Below are 24757 nucleotides of genomic sequence, written 5' to 3'. Positions count from 1 at the left end.
CAGCACACACAATTCTTTAAGTTCACCTCTTAAATTTGAGGCTCTTCCCTTACTTTAGTCTCATTCTAGCCTGGTTTACTAAGGCAGAAAAGCACCTACCCACAATTACCCTGCACATCTTCATAGGAAGCTGACCAGGATGTGCAGATGGGTCAGAGCCTCCTCATGCAGTGAAATCACAGGCTGCTGACCAATTTGAAAGAATTAAGGGTGAATTCCTTGTCCCACTGAAGTCCAGAGCAAAATTCCATGACTTCAGTGGGGTACAATTTCATCCAGAAGATTCTATCCATTGCCAGGATGGGAGCAATTCAGGCTGTGCAGTTTTCACTCCACAGCCATGCCTAGAACCTGAGTGACCAGGCATAAGGATACCCAAAGATTTTAAAAATGGACAGAGTTGCCTAGCCATTACCTTTTCAATGATCTTTCAACATTAAATAAAAGAATGCAGCTAGAAACAGATCTATAAATAAGACTACCAGCATCAAAAGTTGGTTTTCTGAGCAGAATCCTCCACATTTTCTAGGACAGTGAACCATCTGGATTGAGATGTTCAAAACAGTGAGAGACATTTCCTTCCTCCAACATTTTTATATATTATATAAAAAAAAAAACAATATCCTGGCCCTGAAATCTAAGAGACAGTGTAGAAAGGACAGTTTAATTTCACAGGAATACATGGGAATCACACAAGGATAAAATGAAGACGACGACAGGAACTTAAAACAAATACTTGAGGTTCTCGAGAAAGGGAAGCAAGATATGAAGGACAAACACCAAAAGGGATTGGAAGAATAGGCAGAAAGGCAGGAATTTACATGAAACTCATCTTAATGATCTAATGTGGAGCTGCACCTGAAAGGCAAAAGCAAATTTGTAACTGTTGTCCAAATGTAAAGGGATAGCAAAGAAAAGATTGGATAAACGCATAAAAAAATTCAGCCACACACTCAACATGTGAAGAGTAACTTGATTTGTTTTTACTACTACAGTACTAAATATCCTTTAAAATGAATTTTTCTCCTATCCCAACAATATATTTTCCCTATAGCATTACTTTATAAACCACTGTTTCCCAATTTTATTTGGCCATGGAACCCTTTTAAACTCCAAAGAATTTTGTGGCCCCCCCCAATAACAATATCATATATGGCTTAACCCCTCCAAGTTATTCATGTACAATACACAATATGCTGTAATTCATCTACCATATTTCATGCAGCACTATGACACTTGCTACAATTGTGTCTATGTGAGAAGAAATGGCTTCTTGCCCTTGTCCAACAAAGGAATTCATGTTGAAGTTGGAAGTCCATCTGACCTCACTACAGGAAAAGTTGTCCTAAGTTTGTAATTTCAAGTTTTATTTTTATATTGATGAAACACAGAACCTCTTCCAAAAGAGGCAATGACATCTGCAGAGTTGTTACAAATAAGCTTCACACAATATTACACCTCACAGGTTTGGAAAAAGCACAATTTCACATTGTATGACCACTTCACACTGCACCTGGGTATACAAATTCATTCATATTAAGGTAATTTACAGATCATCTGACTGACTTTACAGTGGATTATATTTCAGCATCTTCATGCAAACTTACTTTCACTTCTAAATAGTTGGCATCATTTTTGGAAATATTTTTTCTCACTGTAAAATAGTACATTTTCACTTTAAATTATTATAAAGTGATAAATTACAAAAAAGTACCAACTGTTTTGAAAAGAAGAAAATATATAAATTATACAGGTATCTTTTTTACAATTACATTTACTTTAGCAGTAACATTCGTAATACACTTTCATTACCTAAAATAGAGGAAGAGAGATTGCATTAATATATTTTTGTTCTCAACCATAGCCATCTTTTCAGATTTCAATCTTGAAAACAACATGGCAATAAAGTCTTATTTTCTTTGATGCATACAAGTCCCCTTCATTTTAACAGGAGCTTTGCTTGCATTGTAAAGAAGTTTTGCCCTTAACTTTCTTTAAATAGTACATGAGTTTTAGTTAAAAACCCTCTATCAAATGGAAGGAAATGTCTAGGTAAAATCTCACCATGATACTTTGAAAAATTAGTGGTTAGTGTTTAATGGTATTTCAGACAACACAAAAAACTAATGCTACAAAAGTGCTTTGTTTCAAAAGTAAATGTACAGATTTATTTCCTTATCTTACACAAGATGTTAGTGTTTTATAACTGAAATAGTTTAAACAAAAGCTATAGTACATTTTGCTTAACACACACAAGCACACAAGAGTCCCAAATTTTTCTTCACTTAAACATGGCACAATCACTTTCCTCAAATATTCCAGATTACATGTTTACAGGTAACCTTAAATTCCCAGTGTAATCTGTAAAGTTCTCACACTAAAGTCTTAGGAATGTCAATGATATTTTACAAGAGCCCTCTGTTCTAATGAATATTGTATATCCACAAGCAGTCAAGGAAACAAATTATTGTGTTCATTAGGGTAAGATACTCCCTTTAAAGTTATATATGTTAGCACTGTCCAAAGGACAAGTCACAGCTCTTCAGAGAGCTCACAGCAGTCTTGACAGAAAAGCAACACTTTCCTGCTTGCCAAATTTTATATATATTTTATAGAAGTCAAGGTGTGCAAGCAAATTTCCAATATCTATATTCATGGTATAACACAACAATGCACATATTGGAAAAGCACATTACTGAAGGGGTATTTTTAAACAACTTCACATTTCAGGTCCAGTCTTCAGTCAACTACTACACAATTTGGGCACACAGAACCATTAAAGAAAACAACGCACGCACGCACACACACACCTATCCTAGCATAACACAGAATGCTCATCAATGAGCTTCTGTTGTATGTCATATAAGCCTTGATTGACCAATATGGTACATATTGAAAGTTTACCCAGCTTTTCACAACATTCCTAAATCAGGTATCATACATCCAAAGGAGGCTTTTCACACTTGTACATTTAAACAGAATTGTTTCAAGGATTCTCCAAATTTCTGAAATAATTTGATGCCTTAACGTGGTAGAAACCACAGTATTAGCCTTGCTTCTGGTCTAACGCTCACTGCAATTTAGGAGTTATGGTGCGCCATACAAATCATGAATCCTCTCTGATTCTGAATGACCTCATCCTATACTAGAGCTTCATGGGTTCCTTCTCCACAAAATTCTGCAAAATTGAAATCTATGGTCACCTACTGGGCATAGAATGGAATAACCAAATTTTGCTGGATTCTAAAGAATATGCACTGGGCTTTTATTTGAAGCACTTAAGGAAATCACAACAACTTTGCAGGTTATTAATGGGAACCTAGCCAAAGATACAGACTGCAAAAACAGACCATTTACTGGTTACATTATGCCTAAAATAACTGTAGAAGAGCACTGCCGATTCCAAATTTATATTAAACAACTCAAATTTTTGAAGAATTATGTTTTGAACTGTCTCCAAATGTTACCCTTCACTTAGATTTTACTGACATTTTTCTGCAGAGGCTTTAAAGTTCGCAAATAGTACATCTTCAGTGTTTTCTTTTTAAAAATAGATTTTTATTGGCTTCTTTCTCCTTTGCAACACATACGTTTCAAACAGCCTCTCAAACCATGTCCATGTGACTGAAGACCTCAACAATGAAGACCTAGATGAAAGATACCTCAATTATTTTGCCATAGCTATCTTAAAAACATCTTCTACACACCTAAACTGACAAAATGGCTTCAGACCAGTTATCTTAGAGTTTTCCACACCTTTTTGCACTCCTTGGACAACGCTTATAAAAATAAAGCATTTAAAATCAAATCCCTCTATGTGGTAAAAATGCTTTCAGAATAAATAGAATGGACCACACCATTGTGGTCTAAACTTGTGTAAATCTCTGATCTGGTAAAAAAGAATTCATCTTTATTCAGCGATGCAAAGTACTCAAAACCACAACAAGATGAATGACCTTTAAAACTACCACCAAAAAAAAAAAAAAAAAAGGGGGAGGGGGGAGGAGAGAAGGTCAGAAAAACGTTATAGATAACTTTAAGGGCCAGTATAAATATCCTACAATACCATGACTGAAATTCCATTTTGTTTCAATACTTCTCTCCAAACTGATTTAGTTTCTTTTAACCGACATGTTTTTGAAGAAATGACAATATTACTCGAATATTTCAGTCAGCGGAAGGCAGTGTACTCAGGAAGTGTTTACCATGTAGGCAATGGAATCCAGAAAAGCTTCAAACAAGAGGTGGGCAGTCATGCTTTTTTGTAATAGTACCCAAAAGCCGTCAAGTAAATATTAGCATTCCAATATCACGATTGCAATGAAGCACTGGTAATTCTGGTACCTTTGGATATGCTCAACATCCACAAACAGCAAGTCTGATAAACATGTTTACAACTAGCATAGTCCACCAGAATATTCATCATCTTCCTCATCAGCATGGGAGCCAGCTGCAGCTGATCCTCCTGCTTCATTCTGTGCAGTAAGTGGCGATTTCTTCTTGGTTCCCCCTCCAGGAACCACTAAACTAAGACCAAGCTTGGCATACTGAAGACGAAAACAACAAGACAACAGGTTTAGTGTCCATACTGTCACAGGGCTAAATCCTACTTGCCTTTCTCTAGAAAGGATCAAAGTGAAGTAAATGGAACTACACTACCAAACAAGGTGAGCAGGGTGTGCTTCCATCTATTTATTACATTCAGAAGTGACAATAATCCATTATTTTGGAATATTCTGCTCCAACAGTGTAAAGAGACCAAATGTATGTACTATTCTCTCTATGCTGAAGTGATTAAACATGTACTATAACTAGAAATTTAAAATATACAAGTCTCATGAACACAGTTTTTTTTAAATGTGCAGCACTGCATGTTTTATCCATTAACCACCACATAATCAGTTTTTATAGAAGCTTCTTCAGTCAAGATGGTATCCTTTTTCAGATTTTAAAATTATACAAGTTGAAAAATGATAAATATTGTTAGAAAACTTGTTCTAGTATGATCACAAGTTTCCATTACTATGTTTCTGTCTGAAGTCCTCTTTCTACAATTTGCAAATATGCAGGGTTGAGTCTTTGTTTATGTGTTCTGTTTTGTTTGAACAGCAAGAATTTTCTTGAAATGAATTAAAAAAGCCACATCTTTCTGTAAAATAGCAAATGGCCCTGGTAACTCACTGCAAAATTACAGGCTTGCTCTTAAGAATTGAGCAATACATGCAACTTTTATTGATGGCAAGAGAAGCTGAAAATGCTTGGCATTTCTCAGGGCCTATCTACGGATTTCTAGCGAAAAGGTACTTGCACAAACAGTGCACTGATTCTGAGCTGAAGCAGTGACAGACTTTTCAGCCCATGCTGGGGACAAAAGGAAACTGTACTGTAGTACTATTCAACTATATCCCAGCAATTTTTCAGACAGACTTACAAATAACGTAAGAGGCTGCTCATTCATTTAAACCTTCCAGATGAGATGAATGCGGAAATTTATAAATTATGAGCAGTAAAGTAGAAAAATATGACATGCTGGGAAGTGTGAGGAACAAATCCAGGACAAACATAATTCCATTTTTCAGCCAAAACAGTTCTCTCCCTTACCAGGAAAAAGGTTTATGAAAATGCATATGAAAGGCTAACTTACATCATTATCCATGTACTTGAAAAGGGGTGAATTACAGACTTCAGAAACTTGGTCCTGGTCCTGGTTGTCATATCCTTCTAGAAGCTGCTCTAATGCTGTACAATCTTCACTCCCATTGAATCCTGGTATACTAAATTAAATTCAAGTTCATTTAAAACACATCACTTGTCTTCTCACAGCATACAATTCTTTGTCTATATTTACAGGTCACCGATTAAAAGTAGAGCGACAAGCAACTGTAAGGTATGTCTTTATAAAAGAACTTTATGGTATTTCTTAAGTTTCAAAACCCAGGCTGAACAAAAATGTCTAGTGGCATGAAGATACGTCTGACTAGATAATCATATAACCCTGCAAATTATAAACAAATATCCATTTTAAAAAAAATTGATAGTTGACTTCTTGGAGCTAGACAGAAATCATTGTTCCAAATGTTGGAAATGGACATTTCACAAGTTTGATAACTAGTCATCTTTTTCTTCCACAATGCACGTACGGAATTTTAAATTTGGGATAAGGTAGATGACAGTTGTCACCTAACTTCTAATTTTCAGATACAAAGTGGCAAGAAAATGGCAACAAAACAGTAAATTCAATGGAAGACAATCGAAAAGTACTGAGCATTTTTACAAGAGCTAAACCTTCTCTGCCTGTTTCATTCCTAGCAAATGCTTAAATTGGGCAGGACTTAAAGTGGTTAATTTACTTTTAGTGAAAGAACTCCAACAGCAACAACCCTGCATTGTTTATTCAGCTTTTACTAAACCTAGGCAAGCAGATCATCTGGAAAGGAGGAACAGGAAAGGGGAGAGTAGTGAACTGAACAGCATTTTTCTAACTATCCAATTTTAAGCAAACACTAAATCAATATATCTCCATTGTTTATTTTAAGGTTATTCATATTAAACCAATAGTATATTAATAACTAACAACAACTGACAATTTGAAAACAATAACAATGTTTTTCAAATGGTAGCTTTTCAAAGACCACTGCAATGTTGTACCATAAACTGAGTACTGGCTTAAAAACTGGGGAAATAGAGAATTGCCACATGGATCTTAAATTAAGATTGAGAAGAATTAATCTTCATCATAAGTAAAATTACTTTTGAAAACAATGAAGCAAATATATGCCTTACCTGTAACTTTCCCTGACACATTTTTCTGCAGCAACATAGTCATGTCTGTGAAGATGAACTAAGACCTGAGCAATAGTTTTCTAAAATAAAAGAAATAACTGATCATTCTTTAGCTTACATTTGGTTACTATTTTACGTCCATTATGAATTCAATACAAATATTGGGTACCTTGCTCAGAACAGATGTAGCAAGGATACGAGAACCAGCAACATAACTGGGCTACACAGTTCCCTGCCCCACATTCCCAATGGAAAAAAAATGATATGTACTAGCTCTGAATGTCCCATTTAAAAAAAAAAAAAAAGGGCTAAAGAAAGAGAGATCTGAATAGCCCAATTCTGCTTATCTGCATCTAAGTTTCCAAATTCAGAACTGAAAAGACAAAATTATTCTAACAAGAATTTTGAAACAAACCAATTTTTGCTCATGTATCTAGTCAGAAAATCCTATCGTTCTGTTCAAAAGTTAATGCATTCAAAATATCTATCCCCACCTCCTCCCAAAAAACACACATTTAACATTTCTCCCACTCCACAAAGCCCAAAGGAATTATTCAATTTAACTGTATTTCCAGGTTAGTGCACAAATATTATCTCTCTCAACATTTTCAGTAACTTTATCAGAAAACTATTACAAATTATCAGAATATCTTTGCTGCTGTCATCAGCATTTTCAAAACTATTAAGCAGACACCAAAAAAGTTAGGAGTGTGGCTGAAAGAAGGGTCTAGCCATCCAGAAGAAATTTATTATGGATAAAAAGCACACGGTGCCATTCACTTTTAGGTGCCACAGACGCATAGGCCAATCAGTTTTCCTCTCTGAATTTCATTTTTTACAAACAGGAAGGTAAAATTCACTCAGGTCTTTACCTTGTAACATGTTGGGTAATTTTCAACTTCTTTATACATATTTTTTTCCTTCTGAAGAGACAACGCAGCCTCATCTAATCTAAAAAAAACAAAGCACAAAACCAGAAATATGAAAAACCAGCATAAAGAAATCCCAGTGGGTCCTATGAAATGCACATTTTTGTTTTTTGTAGGTGGTAAAGAAGGTACAGCAGCTGTAAAGATATTTCAGTAGTCCACATGCAGCCTATTAAAAGAGTTCATGCCTCAATCTTAATCATTTTTTTCTCCACATTGAAAGAAGCCTTTTTTTTTTTGTAAACACATTCAATCTACTGGTATTAAGAAGCACAGTAAACTAAACACTGAACCACCAAATCTTAAAGCTTTAATTTGGTCTCCAATTTTGAGAGCATCAGCATAACACTGCAAATGTTATAAAAATACTCTCAAAAATTCTTAGTTATTTATGAGTTACCAGGCAAAATACTAGAAAGAAATCTAGAAACCAGTGCTTCAGTGAAAAAGCAGTGCCACACACTAGAAAAGTTTAGTTTTATGTTAATCAAAGGTCAAATAAAATTTATGTACTATACTTTGAACATTTCTGTCCATGTCATTGCCCGGTCCCAGATTTATGTGAAGACAAAAGGAGTAATCTTTGAAGTTAACTCAATTTATTCAAGGAAACTGCAATTCAGTGCATATTACTTCTTTTTTAAAATAAATACACTCATGGTAATGAACTGTGAATACTCAAAGTTGCATAAGGGAAGCAGATAGGGTTCATTCCTATAGAGAGCTGAGCTCTGGTCTAATCTAGTGTTTAAACTTTAATGGATCCCATCAGGATGCTCACCATCTTACAGGTGTCAACACACGAGGCTTAACTGATCAACAAGATATTTGCAAGTGTGCTGAGCAAGGATATTTCAGGGAACAGAAATGCACATAGAGCCCGTTTTTCTAACCAAGCAGTTATACATGCACACACTGCTGAAATATAGCAAATATTTCAAATGTTGCAATGATACACCGCAGCTTTTGCACAAGAAATAAACACATTATCCAGCTGAAGCTGCAGAGTAAATTTAGGTAGGAAGTACACCAAGGCTAATGACCCAAGAGTTCAGAATGGATCTTTAAAGAGGACAGATGAGGTCAGAACCTTCATGATACATCTCATCCAAAGTTGTGCTCCTAAAGATGCCAATGTCAGCATCAAAAGTGGAGCACTCGTTCTTCACTGACTGTTAGGGACAAATGTCAGCTACTAAAATATCAATTTATCTGAGAATGCTTGGCACAACCTTGATTTTTTTCATAAGACTCTCTCCCTGCACCCACATGATATATTTTAAACCACATATGAAAATGACAGGACTGTTTGCAATCATCACACTCATCACACCCTACATATAAAATTAGTGAAATAAACAGGACTGCCCCAGTTTTTCATCCTTTATATGCTTGAGAAATAGACTTGTAATGTGACACTCAAATGTTTTTAATAAAAAGCTTTGTGGGTCTTTTCAGACAAAGAACTATTCTCTGCCAAATAACTTTGTACATTGTTAGTTACTGCTGTCAGTTTATCTGCTATAAATGTCTAACTAACTTCAATTAAATCAAGCTCTACTTACTTTATAACAACTGAAACTTGCAAAGATTTCAAATAACGTCTAAGTGATTCCATCTCTCTCTCCTAATTCTCAGCAATAATAATTTATTTCCCTATCAGAGTTTCTTTCATTGAAACTCACAAAACAATCAAAAAATATTGATATTTTGGACTACAGTAAACTCTCACATCTGGCAGCTCCAGGACCAGGAGATTGCCAAATATTCAGATATTGTGGATAACAGAGAGGTATACCTAGCAATGCATAACATTAAAGGAAAACAAGATTAGATAATGAGAAACAAAAATGTATGCAGAGTACTTTATTTACCAGTAACAGTAGTACTGTACACTAAACTTATTCAGTATTTGCTGTATTTATTTGTATTTACTGACGGGAAACCTTACATATTCACAGTTAAAATGCTGGTTATTTGAGAGCTCCAGATGACAGAATGCAGGACATAAAAGAGCTTCCTGTACTACCATTCTGAAGTAGAATCAACGGCATTCATAGTATTAGGACCTCCATGATCTGATCACAAAAATATGTAAGTCTGCTATTTTGATGGTTGAATTTTCAATGAAAGCACACAAAAAATGCTTCTCACTGATTTCAAAGTTTAATTATATTTAAGTTCCTTGAATGATGTTCCAAACCCTGACATCAGATACAGTGTGCCATATAATAATCATGCTAGCCTCAGAAATATTAATGTAAACATCTCAACTAATAGTCCTTCCACCCCTGTAATAAGGATTTTGTTGTTTCCTTTTAGATTATAATTGTTGCTTGCAATTACAGCACATACTCGAGGATTGATAAAATTTGTTTAGACCACAGACTTACGACAGCTATAGGTTGTAGTTATGTGCATTTATGCTAAATAATGGTAAAGCTTAATACCACTAATCAACAGCATTAGAAAAACAGATAACTCTGAGGATTCAAGGTCAAACTCTTCACTCTTAATTCAGAATCAGACACCTGCAGAGAGGTTGCTTTGATTGTGGAAGTCACAGGCTGTGTCTATACTACCACCCTCCTTCAAAGAAAGGATGGTGATTAGGGTGTTGGGAGTTTACTAATGAAGTGCTGCACTGCATATGCAGCACTTCATTAAGCAAATTCCTCCTCTCCCTGGCGCCAACTTTGAAGTACCAGCTTACGTCTAGCTGCGGCTCACCCACCGATACTTCGAAGTGCTGGGGCAACTTTGAAGTCCCTTTACTCCTCAAAAAACTTTAGAGATGAAGTGCACCAGGTGCTCAATAATTCATAATAATTCTTCGCTAAATTAAAGAAACAATTTTATAGCACAAAAAAAAAAAACCCAAAAACCTCTGACATGTTTCTCCGCAATCAGGTATAGCAAGTAGAAACATAAAGGTTACTACACTTGCATTCCACTTTCAAATGAGGTATGCAAATGAGGTACCTATTTGCATATTGGCACATCATTTGCATATTCTAATTTCAAAAGAACTTCTTTAGAAGGAAGAAAGCCAGTGTAGATGCTGCTCTTTCGATAGTAAACCCCATCTTCAAAAGAATCCTTCTTCCCATTAAATAAAGCCATCTACACTGGCTTTCTTCTTTTGAAAGAAGCTCTTTTGAAATCAGACTATGCAAATGAGGGGCCAAATATGCAAATGTACATCTCATTTGCATACCTCTTTTGAAAGAGGAATGCAAGTGTAGATGCACCCAAATGGATCTTAGCCCTGATCTACACTGGGCCATCCATCTCAGCTATGTAATTTTTGCTACATGAATAACTTCATTGCAGTGAGTCAACGGAGGATGCTTTCTCTCCTGTCAACCCAGCTACGATTCTCATTCTGGTGGACTACTGGTGTGGATGGGAGATCATCTACCATCTATTCTAGAGGCGATAAAATTGACCCTTGCAGGACTTATGGTTTCCTGACCATCCAGTGGGCAGTGTAGACATGCCCCTCAGTCTTCAGAGACATCGGCACAGTCATATGTTTTCCGATAGTGACTTTTGAAGAAACAGTATATAGATTCAGTGAAACACAGCTATCAAAGTTTTCAATTATATTGAGAAGAAAGCACAGGTTACACAGAACAGAGAGCTTTACCTGCGTCCTCTGACTAGAAGTCTTGAGGCCTTCCCCAGTAATTCTACAGCCTGCTGTAAACGTTCTTCATTCTAAAACAGAACAAAAAACAAAAAAGTTTTACGCGTTTGTGGCTTTAATTCTACCCAACTTCTGTTTTTTAAATGAAATACAGGTCAATGCCACAGCACTATTTCATAACTCACTGCCTCTGGACTGGCCAAGAAGTAAGAGGAAACTGGTTACACAATGAAGTTAAGATCCTGTACAGTGGGAGATTGTCTGCCGGTTGGAAAAAAGCAAAGCTGTACTCTACATCTTTATAGTAAATATCTGATCATGACCCAAGTGACCTCCTGTGCAACTTTATTCATCCACTACTGTGAGAGAGAGAATAAGAAAGAGCTCAGACTCAACTTCACGTTACAACTATCTGTGTGGACAATTATAATAAGACTGTCTGACCTTGAACATTTCTTTCTTCCACTCAATCTTTATTTCCTTGACAATATTTTTGTTCTTTTTCAAATTAAAATGGTAGTGCTTACTTCAAACACTGATGCAGTCTGCTGATAGAGCTGTACAGCCTTTTCTGGGTTCACGCTTTCGATAAGCCTGGAATAAACACAAGCTAGCATTAGTCGTCTTCACAAACAGTAAAGTTTTCACCGACTAAAGATCCAGATACAAGGCCATAAAAACAAAACCACCAATGATTTGTCCTAGCTGTGAATGCTGCAGGCTTACTTTCCAGCTCGTTCCAGTGCAATAGCTGCCGTGTCAGGTGTTCCATTCTCCAGGTACATCATACTGGCCTTCTCAATCAGCTGAACTGCTTCAGGAAGTTTCTGCATTTCCTGTTAGAAAAAGTTGGAAAAATCAGTGTCAAGGAACTATGCTAATATAAACTAAACCAAATTAAAGGATTCTGTACTGCATCTGGAATGTTCAGCTCCCAGGAAAATAATATACAATATTCACAGTCCAAATAAAGGTACTAGAGATCCCTCCTGCTTTGCCCTTCACAAGTTGGCTGATGTTGCTGTTCTCAGGGTTAGCTACATGATGAAATAACTGAATGAGTACTCATTCAATGCAGGTACAAAAACCAGAGTAATCAGACTTGTTTACCTTTGTCATGTTTCAATTTTGGTTTCCAGCCAGCCAAATGTTACAATTTGTTTAGGAGTGCACATTTATAGAAATAAATATACATAGACATTTTCTATAGTACAGGTTGAAACTCTCTGGTTTGGCAACACCCATCATCCAGCATGATTTTAGTTAGCTAGATATCCACTTACCATTAGTGTGGCCAAGTTTCCCACAGTCCAAAAAGTTTGTTTATGGCCACAAGTCCTGGCTTTTAGTGTTCTCTGCTGTTATTTAGCTCTGTTTAATCCCTAAACATCTTCTAATAGTCCAATAAGCAATGGAAGTGTTGGTAATGCTGCTAGACAACATTGACCTACTGCAGTTCAGCAAATTCTCTGGTTCAGCACCAGTCCGGTCCCAAGGGTGCTGGGCTAGGGAGGTTCAACCTGTATTTGTAACGGTTCTCTGAAAGTCTTTTTAACTGATCAACATCTGAGTTAGAAGTTCATTGTAAGTTCCCTAAAAATTGTTTGTAGTAGTCAATTACCTAATTTTACTACATATTGATTTTCTATCCCATAAAAGATGATTTCAACTGCTGGTTAAATCCATTCAGGAAGCTTCAAAGCTATCAAGTCATTAGTAGGCATAGACTATGGATCGCGCCCTTTAAAGTTTCAATTGAGGACTTCATTTACAGCATCTATTGTGACTATGAAGACCCACACGGGTCTATTGTGACTATGAAGACCCACACGAGAGTGACAGTCCTTGCTGCATCTCTTGCAGATGTAGTGGGTGTCTGGCAAGTCCTTAGTGTGCTTTCTGTGTGCTTGCTTCTCCTCTGCTAGCTGTCTGATCTTCATCTCGCCCTTCTGAAGGCCCTTGTGTAACCCCTGCCTCCATCTGCTGTGGTCATCTGCTAGTTCTTCCCCGGTGTCCAGCTTGATGTCTACCTCTCTGAGGTCTCTCTTGCAGACATCTTTGCAGCGCAACTGGGGGCGTCCGGGCGGTCTTTTGCCAGAGGCTAGCTCACCATACAGGATGTCTTTTGGAATCCTTCCATCATTCATCCTGTGGACGTGGCCAAGCCAGCGGAGTCGATGCTGCCTGAGGAGGGTGTCATGGTTGGGATTCCAGCTTGCTCGAGGGCAGCGGTGTTGGTCACTCTGTCCTTCCATGATATTCCAAGGATGCGCCTGAGGCAGCGCAAGTGGAAGACATTCAGCCTCTTTTCCTGGCGGGCATACAGGGTCCAAGTCTCGCTGCCATAAAGGAGGGTGCTGACGATGCAGGCTCTGTAGACTTGCATTTTGGTGTGAGAGTGTACAGCTTGTTGTTATTCCACACTCTCTTCCTGAGTCTGGACAGAGTTGTCGCAGCTTTTCCGATCCTCCTATTTAGCTCAGCGTCCAACGACAGGGTGTCAGTGATGGTGGACCAGAGGTAAACGAACTCGTGGACGACCTCTAATGTATAGTTGTCAATGCTGATTGATGGGGATTCAGCAACATCCTGACCGAGTACGTTAGGCTGATGGTAAGCCCAAAGTCCTTGCGTGCTTTGGAGAACTGATCCAGCAGTTTTTGAAGCTCGTCTTCTGTGTGAGACACTACAGCAGCATCGTCTGTGAACAGCATGTCTCTGATGAGGACTTCCCGCACCTTAGACTTAGCTTTCAGCCTTGCAAGATTAAACAGTTTCCCATCAGCTCTTGTGTGCAGAAAGATGCCCTCTGTTGAAGATCCAAAGGCATGCTTCAGGAGGAGTGTGAAGAAGATCCCGAACAACGTCGGAGCAAGCATGCATCCTTGTTTGACGCCGCTCCTGATTCTGAAAGCATCCGATAATGCGCCGTCATATTGGATGGTTCCTCTCATGTCTTCGTGGAACGACTGGATCATCTTGAGTAACCGTGGAGGACAGCCTATCTTCTGGAGCAGTTTGAACAGACCATCCCTGCTGACCAAGTCAAAGGCCTTGGTCAGGTCGATGAAGGCTACGTAGAGTGGCTTCCTCTGCTCCCTGCACTTCTGCAGCTGCCTTAGAGAGAAGACCATGTCAACAGTAGACCTCTCTGCATGGAATCCGCACTGCGATTCAGGGTACACCCTCTCAGCAATCTTCTGGAGTCTGCCAAGCATGACGCGAGCGAACAGTTTACCAGTAACGCTTAGGAGGGAGATTCCACGGTAGTTGTTGCAGTCGCTTCTGTCTCCTTTGTTCTTATACAATGTTACAATGTTAGCGTCGCGCATATCCTGTGGAACCTCACCCTCTTTCCAGCACAGGCACAGTAGCTCATGTAGGGGTTCCAGGAGTGTGTCCGCGGAACATCTGATTACCTCTGGTGGTATACCATCCTGACCAGGGGCCTTTCCTGCTGCAATGCTGTCGATGGCTCTCTTCAGTTCATCCACAGTCGGTTCTTGATCCAGTTCGTCCATTACTGGTAGAAGCTCGAGAGCATCAAGGGCTGCATCAACCACAACGTTCTCGCATGAGTACAGCTCGGAGTAGTGCTCAACCCAGCGCTCCATCTGTTTGGCTTTGTCAGCAATGACTTCACCAGATTTGGATTTCAGAGGTGCCATCTTGTTCTGGGTGGGTCCTAATGCCTTCCTCATACCCTTGCACATTCCTCTGAGATTACCAAAGTCGGCACAGGTCTGGATGCTGCTGCATAGCTGGAGCCAGTGGTTGTTGGCACAGCGCCTGGTGTCTGCTGTACTGTTCTTCTGGCCGCTCTAGTGCTTGGCTCTGGCTCGGTGAGTGTTTGTACTCAAAGTCACTATTGGGGGTCTGGCAACCGATATTAGAAAAGCCAGTTCTTGTTGACTATAAATTTATGCTGAGCTAAAGCACGAGTGCTAAGATATACAGAAGCTGTCACTGGGAACTATAATATGTAAGCTTAGTAAAGGATCATGAGATAGATAATGGTAGTCTATTAACAGTGCCTTAGTACATTTACTACAAGGTAATCATATCTTATGGCAATTCCCAATTGGTGTGAAATAAATATTATGTGCAGCATAAACTGTCCCAGACCAAAATTAGCAAAAGCTAGTGAGTTTCACCTATGTAAAATAAAATACCTCAGAAAAGAATGTTCTTTATGACACCTGCCTTGAAATGAGTACTGGAGACACCTGATAAATGGTCACAAAACTGGCCTGTGATACCAGAGCTTTCAAGCACTTCTGGTCCGTGTGTGCAGAAAAGCCACTCTGCAGCTTTTTATGGAAATGATCTACACATATGCTTATGCCACCTACAGGAATTGCTTTTCCTCACTTACAACACTTCCAAGAATTCTTTGATTTCTGATACCTTCTACAATGTAGACCTGGAGCAGAGCTATACCATGGTTAGTGACTCCTCCCTGCCCCTCAACCTAGCAGAGGTACCTCTGCAAAAGTCAGATTCAACAGGAGAGCACATGTAATTGGCTGCCCTTGGCATCGCCATCAATCCTGAGAACAACCAGGAATTAAGTTAACAATGACATTGTCATCATTAGTCATTTTACACCACTGAAAAAGTGAGGATAGTTTTATTGGGAGAATTTTATGTAAGAATAAGTCCAGAGGGAGAAAGAGCCAATATGGAAGTACAGGAATGACACATAGCAAGCCTCCTGACTCTGTGGAGTTTTGAAAAGAGACACAAGAATACAGTACTCTTGATTATTCTACAGACACAAACTATCCTTCCCCTCTCACAAGAGAAGGAAAGAATCTCAAATTCAAATCAAAGTTCCTGGTGCTTTGGGGTGTAGCCCCATTAGGTAACAGGACCCAATATTATTTGCCTGAAGTGAAAGATATGCTCTATAACGATGTATATTAATTACATTTCTTTCAAGAAATACATACTAAACTCAAAAGTCCCCAGTTTCACCTGAGAAAGAATGTTGAATCATTTAAAATCATGAAGAAAAAATAAAAAAAGTCCATAATGAAAATGCAAGTATTGCAGTAATCTAACACTGCAAGCTGAAAATTGCATGTTTTAAAAATACACAAATAATGAGAAGTCTGTTTTGAAACAAATACAACTACCCATAACAGAGTAACTAGTAAATAAATACCTTTAACATCATACCAGCTTGTTCATAAGCTCTGCAAAAGAAACAAATAAGTTATGTTTGCTCAGTTTTATTTCATTAACTTTAAGTGACGTCTTGCAACATAAGACCTACTATACATCAGCTAAATCAATCACTTCAGTGATAACTTAATGACATGTACATTTCAAATCTTACGTGGCTTTTATTTAAAGACACAGTTTTTCACTGATGCCCTAGTGACAAGTATTGCAACCTCATGCAATATCTCTGAGGACCAAGTTTATGAATAGTTTATGCATGATTCTAAGGCCAGCTACTGATACTGTAAACAACTTTAAAAGATATGACACTAGCAGCAGCAGCAGCAGTTTGCATGTATTAATTCTGTTTTTAAGAGAATCAGAAACAAATTAAGCACTTTGTTATAAAGGCTGTGTTTATATTAGGGCCTTCTTTCAGACCCAGCAAAGACATGTTTTTATCCAATGGAGCCCCAAGCCTGAATGGTTAGAAGAATGATGTCTTCACAGGCTCTGTAGTACTAATCGATGATTTCTGCTATATTTAGTGTGTATGTACAGCCATTTATGTATGTCTTCTCTGTATGCTTTCTGTCCTAAAAATACATGTATTCTACTGAGAAAGCTGTATGGCAATCTGTAACTTCTGATATATGCTGCTGAGTTGCCTCAGAAAGAAAGCACAGTACAGTACAGACACTGGCCTTTAGGCAGGCTGGCTTGTAGAGAATATGACAGCATATAGGAAAAGGCTGTTCATGAGAATTGGACATGAACCCCTGCCAAAAGACAGATGATGGACAAAGCCCTGAGATTTGACTAGGCACTGCTAGAACGGACCACAAAGCGGGGATCCAGGTGCAGCAATCCTGAGACTGTTGCCATGCTGTCTTGTAAGAATTAAATGCTTTCAACCATACGCAGAGCATTGAAAAGAGCATGGTTTCTCAGCCCAAACCAAGATACCTTCCCTGGTTCTACGACAGGTACTGGACATGGCAAATTCTGTACCATTGCTTCAAACTAATCACACAGTCTTTTCATTATTTGCCATGAATTGGCATAATGGAAGGGTAGGAAAGGTCTAATTGTTTCCACTTAAAGTATGTTAGCCACTTTATGCATAGAATTAAGAAAGCTCACGTTATAGGGCACTATCCTGGTAACTGGACTTATCAAGGAAATTTCAAGTGTCTGAACAATTATTTATGACCTTATCATACATTCAGTAAGTAAAAACACAAATAAAATAAGCAGATCTTAAGCAATATCTACTGATGATTAATCCAAGAGATACTGGAACTAATCCTGAGAGGTGCTGAAAGGTCAGCATTTCCACTTACTTCAGTGGGACTTGCAGTGTCTCAAACATTCTAGAATGAAGTCACTAATAATTCTGATTATGGAACAGTGAAAATAACCAAAATGTTGCCATTTATGTCAATGAAAGCAGACTTAGGCCCAATGTACGCATCTTTTAAATGGACCTAACTTTAGCAATACATAGCAAACTAGGAAATGCATTAAATTAGCTGAGGAACTTAGACTTACTTGGCAGAATGGAAGAGACTGGATGTAACAGACCCAAAGTTAAGGATACAACACACAAAAATATGAGAGGTGTATACACACACACACACACACACACACACACACACTAAAATTTCATTGAAAGATGAAGCAAACTTATTTCTTATCTAAATACTAGTCCATTTATAACATTTATATTGATCCAAAACTAATCTGAAGAGGCATCTGTTAGATAAATGTAAGGGCGAAGCAAAATTCAACATACTTCAATTTAGAAGTCGTGTTACTAATTAAAAAGAGGAAATTCTTTTTCCCCCCCTTCTGCAAGTAGGTGACTTAATGCACCTCAGAGAAATCAAAGGACTAAATCCAGACCCAGAAAGCAAGTACCAGAATCTACTAATATGATTATTAATAATTTGTGCTCAATGGTACCTGAGCGTTCTAATCACACAACAGAACCCCACTGTGCTAAAGACTGCACAAACAGAACAGGAAGATGATTTCTGCTCCATAAAGCTTATTATTTTTTATGCATAAGACAGAGTGAAAATCCCCAAGAAAACATTCTTTTAAATGAATTCGAACACCCACTAAGAAATCTTTAATATTTAGTCTGAATTTGGTTCAAATCTTTCCATGCCAACCACTCCCTCCGTCCAGTTCTGATTACTAAGCACTTACTCAATTCCTTGATTAGCAAACTAATCGACAGTGAAAAGATACGCCCTATTATTTGCATGTGCTTCAGCTTCCCTCAAATAGGCATCCTTTGCCTGGTCAAACTGTTTGGCATTTTTAAAAGCAACACCTGCAAAGAAGGAAAAATTGAAAAAAAAAAGTTTATGTTTTATCATTTTCCTTTGTTTATCTATTGTTCAAGGCATATTTGGCCAGATTTTTAAAAGGTATTTTAACCACCTAAATATGCAGAGAAGCACGCAGTTGGATTTTCAAATGCGTGTTGGCTGCCTAGCCATTTCTGAAAACCCCACTGGGTGCCTGAATCTTTAAAAACTTGCTCCATTTGTGAGATTATTTAAATTATTTATCAATTTATTATCCCTTCTATCAAAGCTCACTAATAATTTTGAGAGATTCTTATATTTTCTCAACTTATATGATGTAGTCTATTTGAATTTTCATCATACTCAGAACTTCAGCTCAGCTGCACTTCAGTATTCTATCCATTCGCTTATCAGCAATAATGCCAAATAAGTATCTTATTTTAAGGTTCTAATACAATAGAAGAGAAGCCTCATCTATCAACAATAGAGTGCATCTGCAATAAATACCAGACATCATAATTAGTTCTGGACACATATTCAAGATATTAAAAGTCACAGCAGATTCAGTTCAAATCCACTAGGGACAAAACAATTACTAAAAAGCAAAAACAAAAAACTCTTTTTCCCAGTTGCTATTGATGACTCTCAAAAACAGCGGCAAGGATTTCATATGTAAGCGAGTAACTGGGAATATAAAGTATAATAGGTCAAAGATTTGTTGGAGATGTTATTAGTGGAAGAACCATAACTCAGAAGGACGATAATGTGATTAGACAAAAATGAACAGAACTGAGCTGCTATGTTATACAATAGTGCGACAATTTCCTACCTATTTGCAAATAAGCAGAAATATGTCAAAAGCATTGAGTAGATGTAGCATTGAGTAGAATTTCTGCTCAATGTCTCACTGAAAAAGATTTCAAAATGAGATATGTCAAATTCAACAAAATAAAATTTGAGAGAATACTGATGTAATTGTCAAAAATTAGTATGAAGCATGATCAAGCACCAAAATGTTATGTATTTCAAAACAGTCTTCTAAGCTCACTGAGAAGAGTCCCCAGAGAGCTCAAGGGAAACGAGGGTATGAGTGGGGAAAAGACACAAAAAGAGAAAAGTAGGAGGCACGGGGCAGAATGATAAAGGGTGCAAAAAGATTTATTTTACAAAATTCAATGGTATGCAAGAATGCATCCAGTCAAAGCTAGGATGGCACTGCAATAGGAAGGCCGAGACAGATTTGTAAATCACCTGCAAATCAATGGAAAGTTGCACCACATTAAATAAATAAAAGCCCCACCTGTGTCCAATGGTTTCTAAAAGATTTTTAAGTGGGGAGGATGTGTGATGGTGGTGGCGGCGGCAGAGTATGTCATAGAGCCAACAGCAAAGAATTAACCTTGATGAACATGACAGCTTCTCTCCTCATCCTCACCAACCTCCAATGAGCAAGAATAGAAAGTACATTTGCCCTTCAAATACTAACCTCTTACGAAGTATCTAAATGACAAACTACATGTATGCTCTCTCTATCAAATAAATTAGCTTAAACAAATTATAGAGAACAAATAATCAATAAACCCAAGGTCAGTCTGCAAGGGTCCACTAAAGTAGACCCCCAAGTTACACATGAGTTGCACTCCTGCACATCTCCACATATGTCAAATTTCACACAACTCGGGGTAGCTGGGAACCAGGCGGCACCCTGCCTGCCAACTCCCCTGGGCTTGCAGGAGCCAGGAAACTGATCAATGCACCAGCGCCTGTTAGCTTCCTGGCTCCCAGCTGGGGGAAGCCGGGGAGAAGTTACTCTGCCATGGCTGTCTGCCAGCCTGGCTCCCCCAGCTGGAGGAAGCTAGGTGGGCAGACAGCCACAGCAGAGCAGCTTCTTTATGGCTTCCTCAGGATTTCAATTTGCGCTCAACTTGCGTTAATACAAGTTAAAATTGCGGCTACAGGGGGTTTACTGTATTTGCCTCTCTACATCATTAGAAGCTTCCTTTTCTCAGAGGCTGAGTCTACACTACTGTCTCCTTTTGAAAGGAGACTGCAAATAAGGCAAATCAGAAATACAAACAGTGCACCTATTTGCATAATCACATTTTCCAAAGAGTCTTTCGAAAGAAAAACAGCAGCGTAGATAAGGTTCTTTTGAAATAAAACCCCATTTTTGAAATCATCCTTCTTCTTGACAAAAATTAAGAAGAGGGGTGCTTTCGAAAATGGGGTTTTATTTTGAAAGAACCTTGTCTATGCTGCTGTTTTTCTTTCGAAAGACTCTTTGCACAATGTGATTATGCAAATGAAGCACAAGATATGTAAATCGGTGCTTTGCTTGTATTTCCAATTTGCCTCATTTACATCCCCCTGTTTAAAGAGGACTGCAATACAGATGCAGCCTAAAAGTCTAATTCTTTTGCCACGTCTTCCTAGACCTACCGCAAACAACTGGGATTCTCATGCAGAGTGGACACACACAAACCAGGCCCCTGCTTACAAAAAAGAAAAGAGTCTAACTATTCCTCCCAATAAGAGTTTTACAATTTTATTCACAAATCCATTAACTCTGTGTTCAACTGTATTTTGCATGTAAAATATTTAAAACCCTAATTTGCATTGAGCTTCAGTGTACATGCTATTAGTTCTAATAATTTCAAATAATTTTTCAAAACACCTAAGCACAATTTCATACACAAAAATTAGAAAGATCTGGTTCCTTATTTCACTCCCTGTCCTCACAGACACCTAAAGATTTGCTGACAATGTCTTAAAACGATCACATCAAAAATATTTAAAGACTAAATTATTGGAATATTTAAATCTACAAAACGCATTCCCATATACAGTAATACATACCTGCCTTTCCATATTCAGTAGCTGCACTATCATAATCTGGTTTCCACTTTAAGAATCCAGTTTTCAGGCTGTAATCCAAAATCAAAAACCCATCAGTAATGAAAGAAAAAAGCTGAAAGAAAATCTTCTTACTGCCGTCAAAATACATGATTTTGTTACTGTTGTTTTAAGAAATGGTAATGCGGGAGGAAGAGGAGACAGGCGAGCAAGGAGTCACTGCATCTCATCCTCTTTCAGACCTTCACTTGAAATCACCCTTATCTATTCATATGAGATCCGGAGAAATGATAGGGAACTGCCAGGCACTATGGGCTGGTAAGTAAGTACCAAATATTTGGGCCCCATGGCACCATCCAGATCAGTCCACGAACATATGTTTAGACGCTCTGGGGCATTCTGTAACTTCCCCCTCTTGTTTCAGGTTAAACCTAAAATTATTTGTGATGAGTGAGCAGAGTGGAATGAAAACACTTTTGTTTAGCAATAAATAAAATAGCACAACAACTTTTTCCATGGTAGAGGTTCTGGCACGGAAAGCTAACTAATGTATTGGGTTTCTGAGAGTTTATGTTGTCTGTCTATAGTAGTACCTTTCAACTCTCTCATTTGCAGACCCCTAAAAAGTTTCAAATGGAGACATGACGGCCTTTAGTAATCTTTGATATAGCCTGCAAACCCCCTGGGGTCTACAGGTTGAAAACCATTGTGTTTGTCTCTCTTTGGAGCAATGATTACAGTGAATGCATTTATACCATTTGGAAAACAACAATACCAATTCTGATTTGTAGACTTCTGGAACCATCATCATATACACCAGCAAACAACAAAAAGTAACTATATGTAAACGCTTTACTTTCAAAATAAGTTGGATGTGAACACAGCTTCAATAAAGCTTCATGAACAAAAGCCAGCCACTGGCTTCCCCCTTCTTCCCTCTTCGGTCTTTATTTCCGAAGCATTTTCACCTGCCCCAGAAGCTCCACTCTGCTTCCCTTTTCTCTCCATCAGCCTCTTAGTACCAGCGTCAAAACCCAGGGGAGTGGGAAAGGTTCCCCAAGGTCAGAGCAGTCATGCTACTGGAGAAGCCCATCGCTGCGTCTCTCTAGGGTGAGGGGAAACCTTGTGAGCTCAGGGCCCCGCTATCTAACCCCAGGCCAGGCTCCCAGCTGCCACCGGGCTGGTTCTCACAACACACTGCGTTACCGGTCGGGAGCTACAGCAGGCAGAAGCCAGGCGACTTGCCCAAGGTCACACAGGGAGGTTGTGGCAGAGAAGCAGGACCCTTGAGCCGCAGGCTACTGCCCCAAACACTACCCCCAGCCCCCCGCCCCCACACACACACACTCCCACTACCACCCCCCGCCCGGCCCTGGACACCTTCCCCGCCCCGGGAACCTCCAGTCCCTCCAACCGCCCCCGGCCCGCGCACGGCACTCTGGGAGCTGTAGTTCGCTGGGCTGCGCTCCCCAGGGGCCCGGCGGGGGGAGGGGCCGATGACAGCTCGGAACCAGCTGAGTCGGGCACGCCCGGGGCCTGGGACCGCGTCCCATCCCCCCCACCGGTCCCCCCGCTAGCGAGCGGCTCAGTCCCGCCCGCGGCCTCCCCGGGACCTTCGGCAGAAGCCACCCCCCCGACCCTGCCTCTCGCGCCGCGCTCACTATTTCTCCGCCTTGGCGATGTGCTCTAGCGCCTCATTGATCTTCTGCGCCGCCATCGCGCCGGTCACCGGGTCCGGCCGCCGCCCTCCCACGCTTCGAGCGTCAGAGAGCAACAAGCTACGGCAAGTCGGAAGGCTCAGCGTCAGACGTAAGGGGCGGGACCGGGTGCTGTACGCTAGTGCGCCTGCGCGGAGATCCAGCGCCGAAGGTGTGGGTGGGAGCTGGTGGGGGCGGACGCCCAAAAGCGCAAGGAGGGGCGAGTTGCGTGCGCATGGCTGGGAGGCACGTAGGGCGCGAAGCCGATAGGCTTGGTTATTATTAGGTGGGCCTGAGCCTGCAGGCTCTGGGGCAGGGCGCTGCTGCGAGTCTCAGATCTGTCCAGCTCTCCCCGTATCCCCTTCTCTCCTGTGGTCTCTGCCATGCCTGGCCTCGTTCCCCTGTGCCGCCTCCCCACACCCGCTTTCATGCAAGTTGGGCTCCCCTCTCCTTCAGCCAGCCCTTTGCAAGCCTCCCGTCCGGTATTCTGCTGGGGTCTCCCAGGGCGCTCCTGGCCTTGTTGCAGGGCAAGTTCTGGCTACTCCATGGAACCGGCTGCAGGGCATTTAAGAGAAGTCTTGGCTTGCACTGGCTTTGCCAGCTCCCTGTTCTGCCATGTTCCATTCAGGACAGGCAGGGGAGCCACCAGGATGGTACCTGGAAGGCAAGACCCAACCCCACCACCAGACCCCAAAACAGTTTGAGAGACAGAGGCCATAAACTTCATACATACATTGCCCCATGGAGTCTTTGTTGTACTGGGCTGACCTCAGCAAGCCATGTTGCCTGAGCACATCTGTCTCAGCTCTTAAGCTGTACAAGTAGCAACATTAGTTGACAGATACATAGAATGGCTACCTGCTGTGACTGCCAGGCTGAAGTAGTTTTGGTAGTGCTCCACACGTATTCACCCACCTTTATCCCCCTTCTCCCCACCTCTTTCCTCTAATTAACATACAAGCCAAAATGAAGTAAATAGAGAGGACATAATGATGTGGTAAGGCCCAGAGAGATGATCACTCTCCCGACTTGCACATGACGCAGTTCTGTCTCTGGAGCCTGTGGGGAAACAGGAGAGGAAGATGAAGTGGCAGTACACAAGGGGGAGGCATAGCTCAGGAGTTTAGCATTGGCCTGCTAAACTAAGGGTTGTCCCCTCAATCTGTCCACCCATATCTGTTGGCAGAGGTATTATGCTTCCTGGGGAATGGGGTACAGCTCTCCACACAGTGCTGCATTCTTCCGACTTACTGTTCACAAAACACCTTGGGAACACTCCATGGGTTTTGTCAGTAAAGTGGCCGTTTTGCTGACTAAACCCTATTGTTTATAGACAATAATAGACATAGCATAGGAGTATGT

General features: G+C 39.8%; 1 protein-coding gene across 2 annotated transcripts; it reads right to left on the bottom strand.

Moving 5' to 3' along the window:
* Positions 1–1346: 1346 nt before the first annotated feature.
* Positions 1347–23461, bottom strand: NAPG (NSF attachment protein gamma). 2 transcript variants are annotated; one of them, XM_074987456.1, is made up of 13 exons: positions 22667–22964; positions 21702–21769; positions 21285–21334; positions 18784–18868; positions 18079–18096; positions 16529–16559; positions 12088–12197; positions 11889–11955; positions 11362–11432; positions 7656–7734; positions 6784–6863; positions 5645–5774; positions 1347–4547 (listed from the first exon to the last, which is right to left on the bottom strand). In XM_074987456.1, exons 3-13 carry the CDS (start codon positions 21304–21306, stop codon positions 4398–4400), a joined length of 843 nt encoding a protein of 280 aa, XP_074843557.1. In that variant the 5' UTR covers positions 21307–21334; positions 21702–21769; positions 22667–22964; the 3' UTR covers positions 1347–4397. The 2 variants fall into 2 exon arrangements, with proteins under 2 accessions (XP_074843557.1, XP_074843556.1); XM_074987455.1 differs by lacking the exons at positions 21285–21334; positions 22667–22964 and adding an exon at positions 23360–23461.
* Positions 23462–24757: the final 1296 nt, after the last annotated feature.

This window comes from Carettochelys insculpta, chromosome 2 (genome assembly GCF_033958435.1).
Source record: "Carettochelys insculpta isolate YL-2023 chromosome 2, ASM3395843v1, whole genome shotgun sequence".
Classification (NCBI taxonomy): Eukaryota; Metazoa; Chordata; order Testudines; family Carettochelyidae; genus Carettochelys; species Carettochelys insculpta.
This window is presented reverse-complemented; position numbering and strand designations above follow the sequence as displayed.

Coding starts and splice junctions, on each gene's coding strand:
- NAPG (XM_074987455.1), bottom strand. CDS start 23,415: ATGGCGGCGCAGAAGATCAATGAGGCGCTAGAGCACATCGCCAAGGCG. Junction 21,770..23,359: donor ATCGCCAAGGCGGAGAAATA/GTGAGCGCGGCG, acceptor TTTGGATTACAG/CCTGAAAACTGGATTCTTAA. Junction 4,548..5,644: donor TCAAGTACATGGATAATGAT/GTAAGTTAGCCT, acceptor TTTCGTCTTCAG/TATGCCAAGCTTGGTCTTAG.